General features: G+C 36.4%; 1 protein-coding gene across 3 annotated transcripts in view; it reads left to right on the forward strand.

Annotated features, from left to right (window-relative positions):
• Positions 1–24,118, forward strand: part of TNPO1 (transportin 1) — a 78,356-nt gene that overhangs the window by 2,473 nt on the left and 51,765 nt on the right. Inside the window, exons 1-2 of one of the 3 annotated variants that reach the window (XM_019728093.3) lie at positions 22,737–22,882; positions 23,020–23,133. In XM_019728093.3, coding sequence (XP_019583652.1) covers positions 23,029–23,133 — 105 coding nt within the window. In that variant the 5' untranslated portion in view covers positions 22,737–22,882; positions 23,020–23,028. Of the gene's footprint in view, positions 1–22,736; positions 22,887–23,019; positions 23,134–24,118 lie in introns of those variants that run through there. The other 2 variants (XM_074328842.2, XM_019728092.3) reach the window with 2 other exon arrangements.

The following is a 24,118-nucleotide window of genomic DNA, read 5'->3' on the forward strand; positions in this document are numbered from 1 at the left end:
TAGAAGCCACATTTGGTTGCTCCAAGACCTCCTTACTAGAATTCTTGAAAGTACTGTCAGTAGGTATAATAAGGAAGAATGTTGGAGTTCCAGAATTTCAATGGTTTAATGAGATACTGAAACAGGAAATAGGAGTACAGATTTGTCTTAGAATTTTCTGAAATTGATAGAACCCATACAAAAATGGTGGCATCTTATTTCAAAGTGTCACCCAATGGCAGAGCAAATATTTGAACTCAAAACTGAAAGAAAGCTAAAAGAAAGCTGATAACTGAAAGAAAGACCACAAGATTTGAATTGACATGTGCCTTTTTAATGGTTAAAATTTGAAAACAAAGCAGATCTTGTAGTATAGCAGTTAGGAACAGGAGCTATACAGCCAGACTTCTTGTATTCAAATCTTGGCACCTTCCAAAATACCTGTGTGACCATGGGTACGTTACGCAGTCTCACTGTGCCTTGATTTCCTCATCTCATAATGTTATGAGGATTAGATGAATAAGCTCATAGAATTGAGCCGGGCATGTTGTAAACACTCCATAAATAATTGCTATTTCATAATTGTCATGATCATTGGTATTTTAGAAAACTATATAAAACAACCATAAAATAATAATCACTAATATCAGGACTATGAGAAAACTGCTATAAATGCTTTGGTGCATTTCCTTGCAATATGTTTTTCTTAGTTTTTCTGATTTTTACACAGTTGAGAACACTGAATAATTTTACATTCTGCTTTTCTCAACACATTAAGCATTTTCTCATGCTATTAAGTTATTTTGTCAACATCTTTTTAAATAACCACATAACTTCGGTGTAATTTCTCATAATTAAACATTTTACTGTTGGACAGTTAGCAAGTTTCTAATTATTTTTGCAGTTAAAAGAAACATGACAATGAACATCTTTGTACATAAAACAATTTCTGTGTTTTAGATTATTTCATTAAGATAGATTCCCCAAAGTGTAAAAACTGGGTCAGAGTATATGAACATCCAAAGCTCATGGTCCATAATTGCCAAATTTCTTTTACTTAAGGGAATTTAATAATGGACTTAAATTGAGGAGCCCAGCATTTATTGCTCTTATTGCTTGAGATGGGAGGGAAGAGGGAGTTAATTACCATTTTTCCATGTAATATAATGGGCATTTTTGTAAGCATGTTACTTTTACATACATTATGCTCATTATCCTAGCCCTGTGTTACACTAAGGGAGTTACTTCCATTTGGCTAATGATGGGAGAACTGAAGTATAGGTAGCTAAGTACTTGGCTCAAGGTCTCAGAGTGTTCAAGGCTGGATCTAAATCTAGATCTGCCTGATTGCAAAGCTCATGATCTTTTGTGTATACAATTTTATGTATTATACATATTCAGATCCTTATAATGAATACATAAACATTGAATGAATACGGAATCTTACAATGAATTTTACAATTCACGATAACAATGAATCTAACTATAGATCATAGACCACATTATTAAGATAGTGAAACTGAGCTGGAAGTAATGAATGGGTAAATTAATTAAACAGGGTTAACTATCCATGTACATTTTAGAAAAGGGGGGGAAAAGCCCTTACCTGGATGAGATGTAATTTGTAATAAATATATAAAGCTGGTTTCTAAAATGAATGCAACAAGCATTTGTGGGGGAAACATTCTTAGTAATGACAACACAAATAGGGGAAAGAAAAAGAAATCCATCAAATTTGGGGTTAAGAGAAATGACAAATGCCCGTTAAATAACTAAACTGAAAAATACACTTAGTAAAACCCCTGACAAAGTAAAATGAAATCTTATTAGAGATATAAACAAAAATATAATAGAGATGTCCCAGGTAAGGAGTATAAGACTACCCGCAAGGGGTGGGAGGTTAATTTTATACTGAAAACTTAAGCAAATTAAAAAAAATTGCATTTTTATAGTTGACTTTGAAGCACTCTGAAGCCATTAATAAAATACTTATCAGTGGAGCCCCTTAATCCTCAGGTGCAGAAGTTATTGCCATAGATGAAAAGGTTGAACCCAGAAAGGCCAAGATTCCATTGTTTCTGTCTTTGCTAAAGACGAAATTCAGGAAGAGGTATATTTCAACAAATCATGAACAGACTAAATAGATGCACATAAATTATCAGGAATAGGTGGTATCCACCAAAATTGTGAAGAAAACGAATATAAAACACTGATCATTACGCTGTCATTAGAAATGATGTTTTTGAAAAATAATGAAATAAAAAGACAGATTATTTTCACTGGCTAATAGGAAAACAGGAAAATAATGAGAAAGATGGCAAATTATGAAAGACTTTGTGTGCCATTTATTCATTAACTAAACTTTTATTGGTGCTGGGATTGTCCCTTGTCCTCAAGAGATTTACGTACTAGTGGAGAGAGAGAGAGATGTGAACAAAGAAGCTCAATGAAGTATAGTTACAGCTTTCATAATAGTAATACATCTGTGGAGCACCCGGGAAGGCTCGTAACAGCTTTCATATAGAGTGAGAAATGGTGCAGGTGTTTCTGGGGACTAGGAGCAGCGCTTCAGAGAGTATGTCAGCAAAGGTAAGGACCTACTGTGTTCTTGAAACTCTTAGGCTGTTCAGCGGCCCTCCTAGAGCAGGAGTCCACAAACTTTCCTTGTAAAGGACCAAACAGTAAGTATTTTCTGCTTTGTGGACCCTACCAGCCCAGCCATTGTGTGGCAAAAGCTGTCATAGACCTTGTTGAAACTAATGGTGTGACCGGATTTGACTAGTGGACCGTAGTTAGCGAACCTCTAGTATATAGTAGAAGGATTTGAGGAAGAGATAACCAACTGAGCCTGTGTTGCCCTAGCACCAACCATTGAGAAATGTGAAAGGAGAAATTTACAACATTGATTTGTGTGACTCATTAAGAGCAAAATAAAATAGAAAAATCGATTATTTTTAAGCACTATAAAGCAATAAGAAAAGAACTCAGGTTTTTAAATGGGTAGATTCACAGAAGAGGAAATGCAGTTAGCCAGTAAGTATGAAATAATGTTCTACCCCATCAATAGGGAAATGCAAAGTAAAACTGAATATTTTTTTACCCATCATATTGGCAAAAGTGAAAAAGTGTATTGTCAAGTTTGTAGGGAAATTCATACATTGAATAAATCAGCACAGCAATCTATTTCTTAGAGAAACATACGGGTATATCAGGAGTCAGTTATATATACAATATGTCTGTCAGTAGCAACAGAACCTCCAGACTTCCAGGTCACCTTTCATCTCCTGCTCTCCAGTTCGTGAAAGGGTCTATATTTGTCTGCTTTTTTTAAGCCCCTTCCCAACTCTTCATATTCTTTTGCTGTGCCTGCTGGAATTCACAGTCCATCATCTGCAAAACCCAGTCTCAGCCTATACTTAAACGTTCCCTTCACGCTGTACGGAAGTTTCAGGAAGACTGATAGATGGTATATCAAAATCCACAGAATAATAAACTTCTAAATAAAGAAAAAAAAATTCCCTTCGTTTTCTTGCTCTTATGGAAACCTGATTTTTTACATTGTACAGTTTGGATGTTGTTGTTCTTTTCCATAGCTCTCCTTATTACTGTTCTAATAAGTAACAAAGGTGTCTGCATCTTTTTGCTGCTTTCAGACTATTCTCCCTTCTCCCTAAACATCTTCTTCCTAAAAATCCTCACTTTGGGGTTATTTCATCAGATTATGTAATCCACTAACCCTCATGATTACTATCAACTACTAACCTCCAAGTCCTTAGTACTCATTTCTCAGTTATTTTAGCTCCATGCTCACTGCCCCGTCTCTGTAATACCACCTCAATCTTGAAATTGAAGAGTAAAAAAAAATAAAAAAAAATAAAGAAATTGAAGAGTGAACATAACTGATCTTTCCAGTACCCTGACTCGTGTCCTAGACCTTTTCTCCAGTGCTTTTCCTATCTACCCTGTCTCTCAGTCACTCACTCCATCGTGATACCCTCTTGCGTTGTCAATAACTGCAGTCCCTCCATAGTTGCCATTTCATGTATTTTACTATGTGACCCTACTTCCTATTTTTGTAGCTCACTCTTCCTAGTTAGTGTTTCAACCCCAGCCATCTTTTTACGCCAGTGGAACCTCCAATCCAATGATCCTATTACCTATGTTTCCCCAAAAATAAGACCTAGCCGGACCATCAACTCTAACGTGTCTTTTGGAGCAAAAATTAATATAAGACCTGGTATTGTATTGTATTGTATTGTATTGTATTATATTATATTATACTATATTGGACCTGGTCTTATAAGAAAGACCGGGTCTTATATTAATGTTTGCTCCATTAGATGCATAGAGCTCATAGTCTGGCTAGGTCTTGTTTTGGGGGAAACACGGTACTATTTCCCAGCCAATCACCTCTTGATGTTTTGATTCCCTTTCTTACTCAGCTTAAATTCAATGGTTAATCATTTGAATCACTGCTTTGGATCCGCTCCCTTGCTCTTTGCTTCCTTGGTAGATCCACAGTCCTAGTAGTTAAACCAACTCTCTGCTTTCTTTGCACCTGCCCCTCTGTAACTTAGTGTGGCTAGAAGAAAACACACAACTACCCACGACCATGTACCTCAAGTGGGTCCTTAATGCTGCCTGTTGATTATACTTTATTTTCCTAGTCTGTTCACTTCCCCACTCTCCTAAATGACTATTTCATACCTTTGTTTCTTCAAACCTGCAACATCTCTTCTCGTCTTCATTTTCAGCTCATGATCTTGGTTCCTACTTTGCTAAGAATATTGAAGCAATCAGAAAATTTCGAGACTCCCTCCACCCCATGTGCCTACCAGCATCTGTGCCAATATGTGCTATTTTTCTGCTTGTTACCTTAGATTAAGTGTTCATGTTCCTGTGTCTGCTTTTGTACTAGATCCCATCCTCTCCCATCTGCTCCGTGACATCACTTCAGCTTCTCTCCTTTCACATCAATTTTTTTCTTTATTGGATTATTTCTATCAGCTATTATTTCTCCCATCTTTAAAAAAAAAACAAAGAAAAAAAGACCCACTTTTTACCACCTATTTCCCCCCTTTGTTTTTTGTTTGTTTGTGTTTTGGTTTTTTTGTGGGGTTTTTTGTTTCCTTTTGTAGCATTATTCCTCGAAAGAGTTGTCTCCATTGCTATTGCCAAGTTTTCTCCTCTCATGCTCTATTAAACCCACTTCCAATCCAGCCTTTGTCTGCACCATTCTCACACACACAAAATCTAGTCCTTACAGTGGCCTGCAAAGCTCTACATAATCTTTTCAACACACTTCCCTTTCACTTCACCTTCCTGACCTCATGCTCACTGGCCTTGTTATATCATAAATATATCAGACATGTTCCCCCTTCAGGGCCTTTGCTTTAGCTAGTTCAGCTGTCTGGAATGTTCTCCCAAATACCTACTTGGCTCACTGGTCTTACCTCCAGGTCTTTGCTCAGATTTCACCTCCTCTAACCCCCTACTTAATAATGCATCCTACTTTCTCCCATCCTCTTTATCCTGGATTCTTTATTTTTTGCAAAGCACATACCGCCTTCTAACACACTATATCAGGGTCAGCAATCTACAGCCCCGTTGCCCTGTGGCCTGCTTTTGTACAGCCTATGAACTAAGAATGGATTTTACATTTCTAAAGGGTTGTAACACAAAAACAAAGAACATACAACAGACATATGTGATCTGCAAAGCCTAGAATATTTACTGTCTGGCCCTATGCAGAAAAAATTTGCATTATGTGTTCTATTGTCTTTCTCCTCCTACAAGAATGTAAGTTCCCGAGAGGGCAAAGATCTTAATTTTATTTTTTGCTGTATCTGCAGCAACTAAAACAGTGCGTAGAATATAATAGGCACTCAGTAAATATTTCTTAAATGAATGAATTACTTGTAATGGTGCAAAATTGGAACTACACGTAGGTTAAGTGTTCATGATAAACCATACTGCAGTTAGTAATGAAATAGAGCTATACGTAATGGGTAGGAAAGCGAAGACATATTTTGAATGAGTTTTCATAGAACAGAAATAAAGCCTTTTTTATTTCTACGGAAACACGTATTTAAATGTGCAAAGGACAGCTCTATAAGAATATGCATCAAATGGATATTGGAGTACCTCCAGGGAGGGGCCCAAGATGAGGAGATGTACTTGAAGGGAACTTGAATTTCATCTGTATTTACATTTTTCATATAATGAGAAACAGTCACGTATTCATTTTTCCTTTAAAGATTTTTTTTTTTTTAATGAAGAAAGGGGAAATCAAGAAAAAGGTACTAACTAAAGCAATGAGAGGAAATAGAAAATAATGGGGGAAGAGAGGGGAGAGAACATTATCTTTCATAAATGTCGTATTTGACCAGCAGTCTGCATGAGGAGAAGGAGTGAATAATAAGAATATTTGAAAAAAGAGTATGCAAAAGTAAAGACTCTGAGGTGGGACCAAGCATAACATTATCAGGGAAGTACAAAAAAACCCTGAGTGGAACATAGTGAAAAAGGGCGCAGAGACTGCTAGGAGAGTAGTTCAGAGAGAGGCAGGAGCCCAGATGAGGTGCAACTTTGTGTGTAGGCTGCGGTAAGGATATGAGGTGTGATGAGAAACCATTGGAAGGTTTGGACAGCGAGAAGACGTGGTTTCACTGAAGCTTTAATATGGTCATTTATGCTGCTTTGTCTCAGAAAATGGGCTGTAAAAGAACAAAAGAGAAAGCAAGGAAACCTAGTGCCATAGACCATGCTCTTGTAGAACATGCATCTGGACAGTGGAGAAGGTAAGAAGTGGTCAGAGGGTATATTTTAAAGTTAAATTTTGACAATTACTGGCTGATAGTTTAGATGTGAGATATAAGCGAAATCAAGGATGACCCCTTAGTATTTAGTATTAGTTCAGCTTGATATAATATATTGATATAATAGTATTTAGTGATGTTGGGCAGCTGGAGGAGAAGCAGATTTGAATGTGCTGGGAAAAGAATGAAGAGTTCTGTTTTAGCAACAAAGACTGAGATACCCATTTAACAAACAAGTAGATATAGATATGTCTTGTAAGATGTTGGATACTTAAGTCTGGAATTCAGGGTGCTCTTTCATGGCAGAGACTGGATGAGATCATGTAGATAGAGAAAAGAAAAGGGCCTAGGATATTTAGGGGTGGGAGAACCAGCAAAGGAGACTGACGAAGAGTAGCAAGTGAAATAAAAGGCAAACCAGGGAGATGTGATGCCACGGGCGGAGAGGTGAAACAGTGGTTGCCTGTGTTCAGCGCTATGGTGAAATTAGGTTGAGACCAATAAGGAAATCTCAGTCTCAATGGAGTAGGGAAAAGAAGGGGAGATGGTGACTGTACACAACTTTCAAATTTGTCTGTGAATGCAGGTGAGTGGAGAAATTGAGTAGTAGTGGAAGGCGAATGGAGTCAAAGCTGGTTTTGAAAGGTATTTTAAGTATTTTTAAACTTAGAGAAAAGTTGTGAGAATAATTCGGAGAAATCCCATAAACACTACCGGTTTCACCGATTTTTGACATTTTGCCACATTCTTCCCACTAACACACACACACACATACACACATATAAAGATTTTATTGGGGAAGGGGAACAGGACTTTATTGGGGAACAGTGTGTACTTCCAGGACTTTTTTCCAAGTCAAGTTGTTGTCCTTTCAATCTTAGTTGTGGAGGGCGCAGCTCAGCTCCAGGTCCAGTTGCCATTACTAGTTGTAGGGTGCGCTGCCCACCATCCCTTGTGGGATTCGAGGAATCGAACTGGCAACCTCGTGGTGAACTGGCAACCTCGTGGTTGAGAGCCCACGCTCCAACCAACTGAGCCATCCGGGAGCTCAATGGCAGCTCAGCTCAAGGTGCTGTGTTCAATCTTAGTTGCTTAGTTGCAGGGGGCAGAGCCCGCCATCCCTTGCGGGACTCGAGGAATTGAACTGGCAACCTTGTGGTTGAGAGCCCACTGGCCCATGTGGGAATCGAACCGGCAGCCTTCAGAGTTAGGAGCATGGAGCTCTAACCGCCTGAGCCACCGGGCCGGCCCCACACAAATATTTTTTTGATCATTTGATAGTAGGTCCCATACATTTTCCCCTTTACCCCTTAATGTCTTATGACCTATATGTCTTAAGAGCCAGGATATTCTTTCCTGAAATAACACTGGTATCAAATTCAGGAAATGTAGTTTTTCAGTCTGTATTACAGTTTTGTCACTTGTACCAGTTACATCCTTCATAACATTTTTTTCTCCTGTATATGATCCAGTCCCGAGTTTTATATTACATTTAGTTGTTGTCTTTTTAGACAGAGAAAGTTTATTTTAATGGACTCTTTGCCATTTTATCCTCATAACAACCCCAAGAGACAGAGGTACTATTATTTCATTTTATAGATCATAGGTTAATTAATCTTTCCATGACTAATATTAAGTGGCAGAACAAGAACTCAAAGTCAAGCAGAGGAACTCCGGGTGTGTACTCTTAAGTGCTGTACTACAGAGCCACCCATGTAGTGCATGGAAAAATCTGATATTCCTTGTTTGAAGTGGACGAATAAGTCAAATACAGAGGGTGCCAAAAAAAAAGTATACACATTTTAAGGAAGGAAAAAACTGTATTAAAATTGTAATATTCGATATATGCTGATAACAAAAGATGAATACAAGTCATGTGTACACAATTTTTTGGCACGCCCAGTATGTAGATAAGAGGCAGTGATCCGTATATCAAAAGGATAATTTTAAATTTCTAGATCTACATTATAACTCTTTGTAATGATAGATCAGGGTTTAATATATCACCCTGATGAGCATTAGGACAGAAGGAAGAGCAAGACAAGTGAAGATATTTAAACTTTATATGTAAAATTTACCAGACTTTTGCATAAATGATGTTTTCAGAGTTATTGATGTTGATTGTTTAGAAGGTTAAATAAAATACTTGGGTTTATTCTTCTGTGGTAGAGTTTAGATGGTAGTACGTACATGAACATGGTATGAAGGTTCCTGATCTGTTTCACAAAGTATGTTTCATTTCATAAAATGCTGCTTGTCAAACCTTTATTAGAAAATAGTATGAGACTTAATTTAGGAAAAGAGCGTTAGACAGTGAACTGTTGAAACCACAGAGCAGGAATTAGAATTCTCTAATAAATTTTTAGTTAAAAACAATGTTTTACACAGTGTTCTGTTAAACACAGTTTTTAGGGTATAATGGGTAAAAACTTCTGTTCAGTAGAAACCCAAGTTATGATGAAAAGTTTTCTTGAACCATTTTCAATTAACGATTGTTCTTAATGTTGAGCGTGACTTCTGTAAGAAGTGACCTGAGCCAGCCCAGTACGGTGCCCTTCCTTTCACAGGAGCGCAAGTATTTGCTGAGGGAATCAAGTGACATGTAGCTTTCACTCAGGTAATTTAGTAGTCCCAGAACTACACTGGAACAATGGAGTTGAAGACAAGTTACCCTGAAGGCTTGGAGAATTTCAGTAGCAAGTATAAAGAAAAGAAGTAAGGCTGGCTTTTATATGTGGAATTTGACCAGATGCATTATTTATAGTCAACTAAATGTTTTACTTTTAGAAGCTGAAAGGATGGTCTTTAGTAGCTTTACAGATGAGGAAATGAACCAAATAAGTGTAAATGATTTGTGCAGGATTGCCCAGCTAGCTATTCTTGGTGCAGGGACGAGAGCCCCAGATCTCTGACACTCCTTGTTTGATGATGTTATTTTGGCTCTTTATGGCACAGAAGACTTAAAGACGCATGGTCAGAGGCAGTTTGTCCTAACGTCCTATGAAGTTACACTGGGCTTGTTTAGCTCCAGAAAGGCTGTGGCTGTGAGTTCAAGTGTCTGCGTCGCCTCCCCTGACAGTGTCCTTTCTCTGGCCTGACACCCGTCCCCCTCCTCCATAAGTCAAGAATGAAACGGTAGAGAAACTGAAAACAGGTAGGAGGTTTTTCTGGAGTCTTGTAAGCTCAGAATCAAGAGACCGGTATAGTAGTTTAAGATTTAATTTAGGTATTTGATGGGGAAGCTTAAAGAAACGTTTGAGGCCTAAAAATGAAAAGGTTCTAATAAAAATCCTGGCTTTACTATAACTTGACATCCTAGTGGGCTAAAGGCTTTTGTTTTGGGGTTGGTACTTGCTGATCAGGTACACAGCAGACAATTTTTATTTAATTTGTATTTATAAAACAATCTACATAGTCACACTCCATTGAGATTCTAGTAGAGCTTAAATTGATCAGCCAGGACAAAATTATGATTTCAGGTAAGATTGTCATTTTATAGCTCTGGGTATTATAAACTCGTATACATCTCAGATGCTTTTAAGTCACGTTCATCAAATACCTAGCCAATTGTTTAATAAGGTAAAGAAATCTTAGAGATTTCCTAGTTCATCCCTCTCATTCCAGACTTTTATTGTATTTGTAGTTTCCAGCTATAAAATTTTGCAGATACAAGTACTTAATAAATGTTTGCTTATTGATTTAATTTCTAGAGTTTATTCTAGAATATGCACGCTACTCCTATAAGAATGTATAATGAAAGTTGACTGGAGACTATATTTTATTAACTGCTTGTAATATGGATTATTTGCTATATGAAAGTTTTTTTAATTGAAATATACCATGTGACTTAAGACAAAGGTTTGCTTTCTGTATCTCCAGCCCTACTTTAGGAAAATAATTTAGGAAAATTTACTTTATAGTGAATTTATTTTCCTTTCTAAGAATCAGCTTAGTGTAATGGAAATAGTGTGTGCTTTTGAGGCAGTTCATTAAACTCTTATGTCTACAAATTATGAGTGTACCTCATAGACTAAATAGGCACACGGAACTATACCATTAGTCTCAAGTTAAGATAATGCGTAAGCATATATTTTCTTTCCATCTCTTCTTAGCTATTATATTAGTTTCGTTAGGCAGAAAAATATATTAAGAATCCAGTGACAATTTTAATATAATTTTTCATCTTAAACAGTTTCCATTTACTATTTTCTAAATGTCTTAATTTTAAATTACTTAAATGATTTATGAATTATTTTCTTAAAAACTAAAATAGTATATGACACAAATGATTGATTAGCAAAATGAAAAGTACTAGAACTCTAATCTTTTTCAGTTCGGTATATGCTAAATGACAAATTTAAATTATTTGTGGTATGCTCAGTTCTACAGTCGGAATTCTCTTATACATTAATAATTTTTGTTTAAAATATTTATAGGTATGATTATTGAGAGAATCTATAGAACTTGTTACTACAGAAGTCTTAAGAACCATTATAGAAGAATTGTAGACCCTCTTTTCTAAGCTAAAATTCATCTTAATTTGCTGTTGGCTTTTACCTTTTTTATGAGATTTTTTTTTCCTTCTAGTTCAGCATATGATTTAATTGAGCTTTTATTGATTTTTTTTTTTCTTAATGATATTTCTGGAATGATGCAAAACTGTTTTGAAACATTAGGAAGTTGGTGAGAGATGCTTAAAATATTTTTATATTAAAGAAAATTGTGGTATTCCTGTTCTAAATTTTGTAGTCTTACTGTATTTGTATATCTTTAGTATTTCATTTAAACATTTAAATAAGTCTTAACATTAATTTGATATTATAACATTATCAAAAATTATTTTCATACATATAAAGTATTAGAATCATAATAAAAAAACTAGTCACAAGTGTAGAATCTATAATAATTCCCTTTTTTTTTAAAGCAAAAGTGAAACTTCTGTTCTCTAATTATTAAGACAGCATTTCTCTGAGACTAAGTTTATCGGATTATAAAATAACTTTTCTGGTATAATTCTTCTGCTTTGAATCAGTTTTTTTCAATTACTATAAAGATATTTTTTTAATTTTCAATATTAATATTGTGTCTACTCATTTTAATGGCATAATCTGAGCAAAAGTACATCAATTTTCTACAACTAAAACTTAACCCTTTAAGTACCTGTAAGAATTTTCACCAAAAATCTATATTTCATACCTTCTTAAAAAGTAAAAAAAAAAAAAAAAGGTGTAATTTAAGTTTGTTTATGACACTGTGAATAGCAAGCATTGTACCATAATATAGTGAATTCTTCTTTGAGTTCTTTTGTTTTGCCCTATTTATGACTTCAAACAATTATACTGTTGGAGTATTTTATATTTTTTTCCTTGTAAAGGTAACATAACTACAATATTGAAACATTTTTAAGGAGAACAGAAAAAAGGACCCATTATCTTAACACTCTAATACATTGCTAGCTTTTCATTATTTCCTTCTATTTTTTTTCATTTAATAATTCTGTCTTATACATATTTTTTCTTATCTGTAATTGTTTTCTATATACAACTTTTAATCCTTTTTTTTTTTACTTTCTAATCATAAACATTTTCCATGTCATAACCGAAATTAGCCATCTGTTTTAATGGCTGTATAATAGCCTAACAGTTGAATGTTGTGTTATTTACCCATATGTTTATTGTTGTATTAGCAATAACCTGGGATAAAATCTTTGAAAATAATACTTTCTTTTCTGTATTTAGAATTCTTAGGATACAGTCTCAGAAGTGTAATCATGAGGACAAAGGGTATAGAAATGTATATGGCTCTTGATATAGATTGCTGAGCTGATTTCCAATAGGTTGTGTTAGTTTATATTCTGTCAGTAATTTGTTCAAGTTGATTCATCATATCTTTAGCAGTATCAGATATTATTGTTATAAAATTATCTTTGCTAATTAGTCTGAAAACGTTACTTCATTTACTGTTGTATTTCCTCTTGTGCATTTTTTTCATGTACTATCTACTAGTTCTAAATTAGATTTCCAGATAAGTAATTACTGTATTAGCTCTTGTATCACCTAACTTCATATTGTCATAATGTACTAGGAGCTCCCTTTTATATTTCTTCAAATAAAGCATATGTTTGTCCACCAGATTTGTAAATAGTGGTGCCCCCTGGAAATGCATGATAAGAAATGTTGTAGGTCCTTTGAGATGTGGACTAAGTCTTGGGAAACAAATATTACCTGAAAGCTGGCATCATAGTGAGGATAAATTGCTAGTGTTCCTACATTTCCCACTGGTATAAAGTGTTAATAAAATGAATATTGTGTGAGGTTTTGGGTTTGGGGTTTTTTTTTCCGGTGATGGCAGCAGGGGTAGTGATTGCCAATGCTCAGCACCAAAATAGCATAACTTGGAAAAGGCATGGGAAGGGGGAGGAGGGTAGAAGTAGATGGGTAAGGAATTCCGTTGTCTGTAAAGAGGATGCATGCCCTGAACTGGCAGCTGGCTTTATTCTGGGATTTTCTCTATTCTTCCTACTCAGTTTACTCTTCACCCATCTGGGTATATTCATTATACTCAGTACCTCTCAGAGACTTTCATGTCAGCTCTCAAATTTACTCTGGTGTTTAAGGAAATTGATTGCTATGATAGCCATCAGCCTTCATTGTACCATCCCACAGTTCCTAGACAACTCCCAAAAATGTTCAATTCCTTCCACACATTTTGGGAATAGTTTGTTAAAATATATACATAATCATGTGATTATATATTTAAATATTTATTTAGTATTTCTGTTCTGATTAAGCTTTTTTGGTTCCAAGGAAGAACAACTCATTTAGATTGCCTTAAGAGAAAGGGATAGGTTAAGTAATTTGTGGAAATAGCCATCAAGAAGCAAAGCAGCTCCCAGGAACAGTTACTAACACTCTGATGGACCATGTCATCTTGCTCAAAGCTTCCTTGCTTCTCTCTGTACTGGCCCATTCTCCTCTCTTTTTGTTTAGAATTTCTGCCCCTTTATAATTTTGCTTGCACTTGGAATCTAATGATGGCTGCCTGCCTACCACATCATGACTTTTTAGCTTCTGCTTTAAGAACTGGTAAATGGTAAATGATCATAGTACGTCCTGATCATGTTTCCAAGAAAGGAAATCCAATTGATTTATCTAATCATTTTGTGTCATAATTCATTATATGGAAAGTCATGTACCCAATTCTGGTTTAATAATTGCGTTTAGGAAATGGACTCACAAAGCATCAACCTTGCCATTAGACCCATCGCTTAAACATGGGCTGTAGGCTACCCAGTTCCCTTTAGAAAAGGCCTTTGGGTTTACTGCTATATACCTGTCAGAAAATCAGTGCACTATACAAAAAACTAGGGTGGGGGGAAAGAACCTCATAATATAAAATGGGATATTCTAGCTGCTTTGAAAACTAGAAATCAAATTCTTCCCTTTCATTAATTTATAGTGTTGATTTCTAGGTCTTTATTTCGCCATTTATTTTAAATAAGAGGATTGGATAGATAGTGTCTAATTCTATTTTCATTCTGAAGACAAGATGTTATGACTGCTATTCTCTAATTTGAGTTAAAGTTTAAGTTGATCAATTCCAATTTCATGGGATGGGATAGAAGGTGATAAGACATGATAACTCATTTCTATTTGTAAGAGGACAATAAGCTTTTTAACCCAAGATTCAATGTTAAAGATATATTCTTATAAACTGAACACTTTCTTGGTGTGTATGGTAGATAGTGTTATCCTTTGTGTGCAATGTAATCTCACGTTTCCTTACCATCTCACATTTCATTCGAGGTTTTATATATTCATTAATTTTGTTATGCCTCGATCTTAGTTGAGTCTTGTTCCTTTGTCACAGTAATAGAAAAACAGACTTGAACACTCACAGAATATGTGCTGTTGTTATTGTTGTACGAAATAAACTGTTAGTTGTATAGTACTATCTGTCATAGGACACTGTTTCCCGCTATTTTTTTTCCATTTGTGGACTATATAGAATTTATTTTGTATTCTTTTCCTATCTTCTTCATACTATGAGTATTACCCCCAATCAACTACTTAGTTTTCACACTTAAAACATTTCTACAGACTGATTACATTCATGTCTGTTTTAATATTTACCACTTGATTTCTGATTCTTTGTTCCTCTTAGTTCTCCAATACCTACATTTTTTTTCATTTTTCTATTTCTTTAGAATATTACCTCACTTAAACAACAGCTCAAACAGCCCATTTTGTTGCATAGTTTTTGATCATACAAAAATAATTTAAGTAGTCTTCATCTTAACTCTGTCTGATGATACAAAACGCCATCAGTAAATCTAGGTGTTAATGATAATTTCAATGGGTGGTAGGTGAAATTCAAAGGGTGTGAACATTAAGTACCTACTATTGCAGCACTTTATATTCTGATTTAATCTTCTCATCAACCCCATTTCACAGATGACTGAACTGTGGCTCAGTCACTGTCCTGAAAAATAAATTGAGAGAAGTGGGATTTGAACCCATCTATGGATAACTTTGGAACCCATACTTCCTCTATTCTATCTTCCTGCTTATCAACAATAAATCGTGTACACCAATATTCAGCTCAGGATCTAAAATTGTAAAAATTGATTTTCTTTTGTAAGTTTTTTTCTTCTGTGTCTGTCTTCCCACAACTGAAATCTGAATGTGTGAGGGAGATTTCAAAGAACAAAGGAAAGATTAGCTAAAAGCTAATGATAATCAGCCTACTGACCACTTACCATTTACCCTCTTTGTATTCTGTCTAAACTACTCTGACCCTTTTCAAATTCAGCCCTGGCCCGTGAACATAGTGCTATGTTTCTGTTTCTTTTTACACTTGAAAATGTGAAATACTGAATCAACACATTATACTTGAACAATCAAGGATAATTTGGGACATGAAATTAGAAATTCCTAGGGCCCTCACACTCCAGAATTTTAGGAACAATCTAACTGCAATGAAACAATATACTTGTGGTCACAAAAATGATCTATAATGGCTGTCTCCATGTGTTATCTAATTTTTCAAAAAAATTATCTTAGCCCCTTGTCAACTTTACAGGGGCTCACTTTATAAACATGCCAAGTAGATTCTAAGATAGTGACTCATACCCTTTATTGATTTTATAATTTCAGATGTGTTGCACAGGAAAATATTTGGCTGTTTGCACCATAGCTTTTTTCACCAGATCCTTAAGTGTAGTTAGTAAGTGCAGCTATAATCAGTAGCTTGCCTGGTACTGCTACATTTTTAATCATTCAAAACCAGTAGTTTACCAAGAGCTATCATAATCTTGCTAGAGAGCATATAGATTTGTCTCCATCTTGCATGTATGTCCACACATAAACCATCATTAAATAATCAAAGTGGAGAACAATGTTACTTTAAGAAAAGCTACTCTCTTAATTGATCTGTGAATTAAAGAGGTAGTTTGGAGTAGAAGAAAATTAGACCAGGAATAGGAAGACATACATTGCAACCCAACTTTTTTTTTTTTTTTTTTTGAGAAGTAGTAGTAAAACTCTTTTTTTCTTTTTAAAATACTTTTCACCTTTATTGAGATATAATTGACATATGACATTATGTAAGTTTAAGATATATATAGGTATTGTGAAGTGATGACCAAAACAAGGTTAGTTAACATATCCATCATTTCACATAGTTACACATTTTGTTTTTAATTTGGAGGGTGTGAGCACTTTTAAGATTTACTCTCTTAAAGCAACTTTCAAATATATAATACAGTATTGTTAACTATAGTCACATGCTGTACATTACATCCCTAGAACTCATTCATCTTATAACTAGAAGTCTGTGCCCTTTGACCACTTTCACCCATTCCCCCCAACCCCCTGCCCCTGGCAAACACCAATCTGTTCTCTGTTTCTATGAGTTTGGGTTTTGCTTATTGGGTTTTTATTTATTTATTTATTCATTTATTCATTAATTATTTATTTTTGATTCCTCATATAAGTGAGATCATACAATATTGTCTTTCTCTGTCTGACTTATTTCACTTAATATAATGCCCTCAAGGTTCATCCATGTCACAAGAGCAGGATTTCCTTTTTTATTGCTGAATAATATTCCGTTGTATTTGTATACCACATTTTCCTTATCCATTCATTTGTTGATAGACATATACATTGTTTCCATGCCTTGACTATTGTAAATAATACTGCAGTGATCATGAGGGTGCAGATATCTCTGACATAGTGATTTTATTTCCTTCCAAGATATACCCAGAGTGGAATTGCTGGATTGTATAGTAGTTCTGTTTTTAATTTTTTGAGGAACCTCCATCCTGTTTTCCATAGTGGCTGCGCCAATTTATATTCCCACCAACAGTGCACAAGTGTTTCCTTTTCTCCACATCCTCGCCAGCACTTGTTATATCTGTTCTTTTTGATGATAGCCATTCTAACAGGTTTGAGGTGTTATTTCACGGTGGTTTTGATTTGCTATTTCACAGTGGTTTTGATTTGCATTTCACTTGTGATTGGTGGTATTGAGGCCCTTTTCATGTACCTATTGGTCATTTGAGTATCTTCCTTGGAAAAAATATCTATTCTGGTCCTTTGCCTATTTTTTAAATCAGGTTACTTGGATTGTTTGTTTGTTTTTTGTTTTTTTGTGGTGTTTTTTTTTTGTTTTTTTTTTGCTGAGTTGTATAAATTCTTTATATATTTGGATATTAACCCCTTATCAGATATGTGGTTTGCAAAATTTTCTCCCATTCGTAGATTGCCTTCTCATTTTGTTGATGGTTTCCTTTGTTGTACAGAAGCTTTTTTAGTTCTATAGAATCCTACTTGTTAATTATACTTTTATTGTTTGTGCTTTGAGTATCATATCCATGAAATCACTGCCAAAACCAATGTGGAGGAGCTTTTTCTCTGTGTTTTCTTCTAGGAATTTTCTGGTCTCAGGTCTTAATTCAAGCTTCAATTTATTTCAAGTTCATTTTTGAGTGGTGTAAGATAGGGGTCCAGTTTCATTCTTTTGCATGCAAATATCCAGTTTTCTCAGCACCATTTATTGAAGATAAATAAATTTTTCCCCATTGAGTATTCTTGGCTCCTTTGTCAAATATTAGTTGACTGTATATGCATGGATTTATTTCTTGGCTCTCAATTACGTTTCATTGGTCTATGTATCTTTTTTGTCTGCCAGTATCATATTGTTTTGATTGTTATGGCTTTGTAATATAGTTTGAAATCAAGAAGCGTGATGCCTCTGTTTTTGTTCTTCTCTCTCAGGATTGCTTTGGCTATTCAGTGTCTTTTGTGATTCCATGTGGATTCTAGAATTGTTTTTGCTTTTCTGTAAAAAAAAATGACATTGGAATCTTGATAGGGATTGCATTATCTCTGGATGTTTTTGAGTAGTATGAACATTGTAATAATATTAATTCTTCCAATCTGTGAACATGGAATAGCTTTCCATTTGTTTGTCTTCTTCATCAGTGTCTTACAGTTTTCGGAGTAGAGCCCTTTCACATCCATGGTTAAATTTATTCCTAAGTATTGTCCTCTTCTTGATGAAAGTGTAAATGTGATGTGTTCTTTATTTCTTTTTCAGATTATTTGTTGTTACCATGTTTCCCCGAAAATAAGACCTAGCTGGACAATCAGCTCTAATGCGTCTTTTGGAGCAAAAATTAATGTAAAACCCAGTCTTATTTTACTATAATGTAAGACTGGGTATAATATAATACCAGGTCTTATATTAATTTTTGCTCCAAAAGACACATTAGAGTTGATTGTCCAGCTAGTTCTTATTTTCAGGGATACATACACGGTACTTAACTTTGAATTTTCAGTGCTCACTGAGCACCTGGTAGTTGAGTTGTTCAACTTAATATTTACTCAGTTGAATTAATGGCAACAACAGTCATATTTATTCAACAACTATTTATTGAATCAGACTCTGGTAGGCAAAGAAGGCAGAAAGTCCTTGCTCTCAAGGAACACATAATCTATTGCTAAGACAGACCTGGAAATAATTATAATACAGTGTGACAGTTTCTAAAATGGGAATAGCTATAAACTATAGATCTGTAATGAAAAAAACATAAGTCTTGTGGGGAGGTCCTGGAATAATGTCGCAGAAGAGAAATAGTATCCAGTATCAACCACAGCACCAAGGAAGACTCTTAATAATATAGTTGGAAATTGAATAGATGAGCATAACTCTGAAGAGTGAGAAGGAGTTTGCCAAATGGTCAAATTCAAAGAGGGCATTCCAGGCAGGAAATCCCTATTCAAAGGCTGAGAGGTATAAAAGCTGCAGTTGGTATTACTACTGACGCGTAAAGTGGGAGGTTGATTCGTAAGAGAGAAAGCTGTCCCTGGAGGTAATGGACCAGATCATGAAGAGCCTCATCCAGGAAAAGAAGTTAGATTTTATCTTGCAGACTGTAGAAAACCATTGATGTAACAATTAAAACTGTATTTCAAATCATACTGTATGCCAAGCAGGCACCTATAATCCTATTATAGAGCTGGTATATTCTCATTTTATAGTTGGGGAGCTGAGATTAAGTAACTTGTTCGTGTTCTCACCACTACTAAGTGGAAGAACTAGGATTTATATTTAGGTTGGTTGAGTCCAGTCCACCTGCCTGCTTTTTAAACTATATTTTACAGCCCCTTCAGCAGGGGAGACACTAGATATTTTTACTTTTATTAACCAGTCTGGCTTCTTTCCCGCACATCATCCTCAACTCTAGCAACTTCAAAGTTTTATATAAATTAAAATTCTTATCAGTTTGGAACTCTTGATTAAGTTTTAGTCTTCTAAAGACCCCAGATGGTATCTTACAGTAACTTACCTCTTGCAGGATACTTTTTATTCTGGTGCCATCTTCTGTCTAGATAGTTCAAATAACTGTCTTTGCTTATTGAAATGCCTTTGGTGGGGGGAAGGCACGCACCATTGAATGTCATGGACCAATCAGCATGACTTATGTCTTCTAAAAGAAAAATTTGAAGTACTGCTTCCCCTTTTTTGGGAACATTTTGATCTGTCTTGAACATGCATAAAGAATAGTGACTATTTTTTAAAAATTCAGTATTAATGTTGATATTCTATTAATTCATATAGATGTCATTTTTACTATTTAAATAAATTATTTCTACCTCATAATTCTGGTGTGCTTTATTAGCTTGAAGTACTTCAGATGTTATTGAAATAACCCTGTGACCTCTCTGGCTACCCTAAGATAAATTCTTCCTAATTTTAATGGCTATTGAAATGGGGTAAATTCTGGAGATAGAGTTGATGGTGGTTGTACAACAATGAGAATGTACTTAATGCCACTGAACTGTACAATTTAAATGTTTAAAATGCTAAATTTTATATTGTATTCCACAATATAAATGTGATATAGAAATTCAAAGTGGCCTGAGATCTCTTATCAAGCAATTACCAATCAAATATTTTTGAGAGCCTTTTGTTCCAGATAACTTCAGTAAGGTAGGAGGAGGGGTTTAGCTCAGTTTTCCCTATGCCATAATCATAGGCTGATCAAATTAAATACTTAATACTAAGCTGTTTGAAAAGAAGAAGAATTCTGTTTATTTGAATGCAAGGATAAAGAAGGCTTGTTGGTAATGATGTTATGCGACAGTTATCCTCGGGATGGATGTGATGATGCCTTTCAGACTTCTGGCTTTTGGCCCCTGGCTTTAGTTTCTTGTTCAGATGGGCAGCTAAGGAGTTAAGTAAACTATCCAAATGTCATCTCAACAGGTGTGACGTGCATGTAGCAACTCCAACTCATAACTAAGCCTCAGACTTTCAGTTTCCCCCCTACCCCCCATTCACTGCAGTATCAGGAGAAATTGATTCACCCATTATATTCACAAAAATTTTAAAGAACGTGCTGGCGGAGATATGGGAAACATTCATATTGTTGGTGTGAATTACATAACTATTTTTGGAAAGTAATCTGATAATAACTCAAAATTTTTGAATACACATACTTTTGGCCTAATCCCACTGGGTTGCTACTACTGTGTAGGGACATTAGTACAGGAGTATTTTTTGGTATGTTCATAATGGCAAAAAAGTAGAAACAACCTGGAAGCCAATCAGTAAATGGTTGAACAAATTATGTTCTTTCGATTCTAAAGACCAATGTGATCTATTAAAAAGTGAGTTAAATCTATATGCATTGGCTGGGAATGATGGTCTTTCTATATTATGTGTAGTGTGATCCTTAAAAAAAACACAGAACTATATTTATGTTTGAGAATAGAGAAAGGTATGAAAGGATTCACATCAAACTGATGAACTGATTCAGGGAGGCAAGCTTGGAGGAAGGACTGAATTAAGTTTCCTCGTAAGGCCATGTTTGATTTGTGATAATATCGTTTTTATAATTTTAAAAGTAAAAAAATGAATTTTGAAGTAAAAAGAAAAGGGTAGGGCTCTATAATAGAAATTATAATAGAGATCACTTTGGGGTGGGTTGGTGACAGAATGCGTACAAGAGAAACCTTGGTACAGATAATATAGCTTGATGTGGACATTGGTTACACAGGTGTGTTCAGTTTCTAAAAATCTACTCTAGTTGTATGCTTTTGATTTTGTACAGGTTTGTGTATATATTATACCAATTAAAAGTTTATTAAAATTATGGCACAGCAATGCAGTAGAATGCTATTATGTTTTTAAAAATACATTTAATATATAAAGTTGAGCAAGAAAAAAGATAATCCCATTATTATGAAATATAATGTATATAATATAAACACACGGAATGAAGACTGGAATAAAAACACTACAGTATTACTGATGTGTCCAAATGATCCTTTTTCTTTTTTTTAACATATTTGGGGTTTGGTTTGTTTAGGAAGCCCGTAGAAGGTGGTGAGTGAAGCTGGATTACAAGATATTAAGCAGAAAATAAGGATAAAGAAGGAGAGAGGAAAAGGTTAAAAGAAAAAGATATAAAAACAATGCTAACTAGAAAGGTGCAGTAAGGTCAGGTAATTTTTTTTAAATCTCTACTAGGAAGGGACTCTTACTAGAAAGGGACTAATTTCAGCTGTCAAACCATCATGTAGTAGTAGGGCCATACAAAAACCACTCTCCTTCAGCAAACTCATTTTGGTTTTTACAAATAATTCATATTTGATACTTAAGTTTTGTTTTTAAGCATTTAGTTTTAGTGAAACTGCCGTTGATATGTTTCAATTGATTGCAGCAGAAGCAACTCCTAATAGCTTAAACCTATATTCTCCTAATCTTCACTGATTAATTGTAATCTACCCAGATCTTTTTGTCTCATAGTTGTCCCATGATCAAATAATAACTCCCCAAGTTGGAGTGAGAATCAAATGAGAAAATATATGTGAAAACACTTTAATAGAATTAAATACTATCCAATTGTAAATTACATTATTTTTATTTTCTTGTAGCCCAAAGCCCTTAGTTGTGAAACGTGGTTATTTCAGATGGAATTTATTTCACTTAGTAAATTCAAAAGTTGGAGTTTATGAAAGAATGCATTTTTAAATCAAGTTCTGCAGATGTAAATGCAATATCTAGTGTTTATCGAGGTGTGGGTTGTGATTGCAATGCATCTTTAATATTTTAGACTAAATATTAGTACTTAGTGCTTTATATATAAAATTGAAATGTAAACATTTGTATTTCCTCCAACTATTGTTGAGCTGTAGGGAATTATCAGGCTTTATTCCCTATTTCAGTCATTCTTCATTATTCACCATGTTAACAAAACGACTGATAACCAAAATCAGATCTCTTCAGGTGTTTCGAAGGGGTTTTGATAAGGATTTGGCTTTTGATAAGCTCTTAAATCAGTAATAATCTGGACGGAACTCGAGTTAGATTGGGTTGGAGAAACTGCGTGGCATTAGGACCCTGGGGGCTCCCGTGAGCGGATCTAGGGGCCAGATTGCAAATTCGCGGTGACTCAGTCTGGTCGGCTCCTTGCGCTTGGCGGCCGCGGCGGCAGCAGCAGACATTGGCGGCCGAACTGCTAGGATCAGTTCCCTCGGGTTTCGCGGTCCGAGACTCCCTTCGGGGCGCCCCAGGCAGGTCAAAGGCGTCTGAGGAGCACAGGGGTCGTTCGGGCGGGAAGAAGGGGGTTGCTCGGCGTGGGAAGCCCTCGGGCCTGTGCACGGGGAGTAACATTTGCTCCGTCTCTTCCTGTGTCTGGCTTTATTTGCAGCAAACCAAGATGGAGTATGAGTGGAAACCTGACGAGCAAGGGCTTCAGCAAATCCTGCAGCTGCTGAAGGAGTCTCAGTCCCCAGACACCACCATCCAGAGAACCGTGCAACAAGTATCCTTTCCGAGGCCTCGCCGCCGCCCGCGCAGCTCGCCCCGCTCGGGGCCCGCTCCCAGCGGCCGGGAGGCTCCCTCCGCCCCTCCCCCCTCTCGCTACCCGGATCCCTCCGCCCTCCGGCCGCCGGCGGGAGAGGCCGGCCCGCCACCGCCGCTACCCCTGCCGGGCTTCCTGGCGCACGCGGCCCTCGTGCCCGGGTCTGGGGCGCCGCCGCCGCCGCCGGCTTCCGGCCCACGGGAGGCTGGGGTTCCGGGCCGCCGCCCGCGATCGCGACATGTGCGTCGGCCGGGCCGCCACGTCCCCGCCCGCCGCTGACCTGCGAAGGGGCGGAGAGCGTGCAGGCGGGAGCTGCTTGGGCGCCGGCGTGGACCCCCGATGCTCCGGCCCACACAAAGCGCCCGGCGCAGTGGGGCCTGCAGACTGAGCGAGAGGCCGGCTGGAGGGCGCTGTGTGAGGCGGCGGAGCTCGCCCGCCCTGCGTCCTGCCAGAAATGGGGAGGAGCTGGCGCGGGGTTTGAACTGCCGCGGTGTTGGGCGTGGGGTTACTTCCAGGCCCCTTGTCCTAAAAAGGATGGAGACCTAGAAGTGGGGAGTCTCAGGCCTCACCCCTGGGCTGCTCCTGGGAACACCTGTTGCAAGCTTCCTGGCTCCCAAATGAGATTTTCTTTTTAAATCTTTGGCTCAAGACTGTGTTCAATTATCCAAGTCTTTACAGAGTTTGCCGGTGTAGCGTTCCTATTGCTCCTACGGTTTTAGAGACAGAAAAGGTTAAAAGAAACAAAACTTCTGCTACGTGTGTTTTCTGTAGTGCCCTAAACTGGACAAATGGAGAATTCTTATTGGACCTAATAAAGGCAACATTCGTTCTCCTGACCATAAATAACCTATTTATTTCTGTTATTTTAAGACCAAAGAAGTTAGTTCTTTTGTTAATAATCAGCAAAATTACTTAATTTGGTAAGTAAGCTCTTTTAGTGTAGTGT

This window comes from Rhinolophus sinicus, chromosome 3, assembly GCF_057876585.1.
Source record: "Rhinolophus sinicus isolate RSI-liver-muscle chromosome 3, RSI-T2T, whole genome shotgun sequence".
NCBI classification, from domain to species: Eukaryota; Metazoa; Chordata; class Mammalia; order Chiroptera; family Rhinolophidae; genus Rhinolophus; species Rhinolophus sinicus.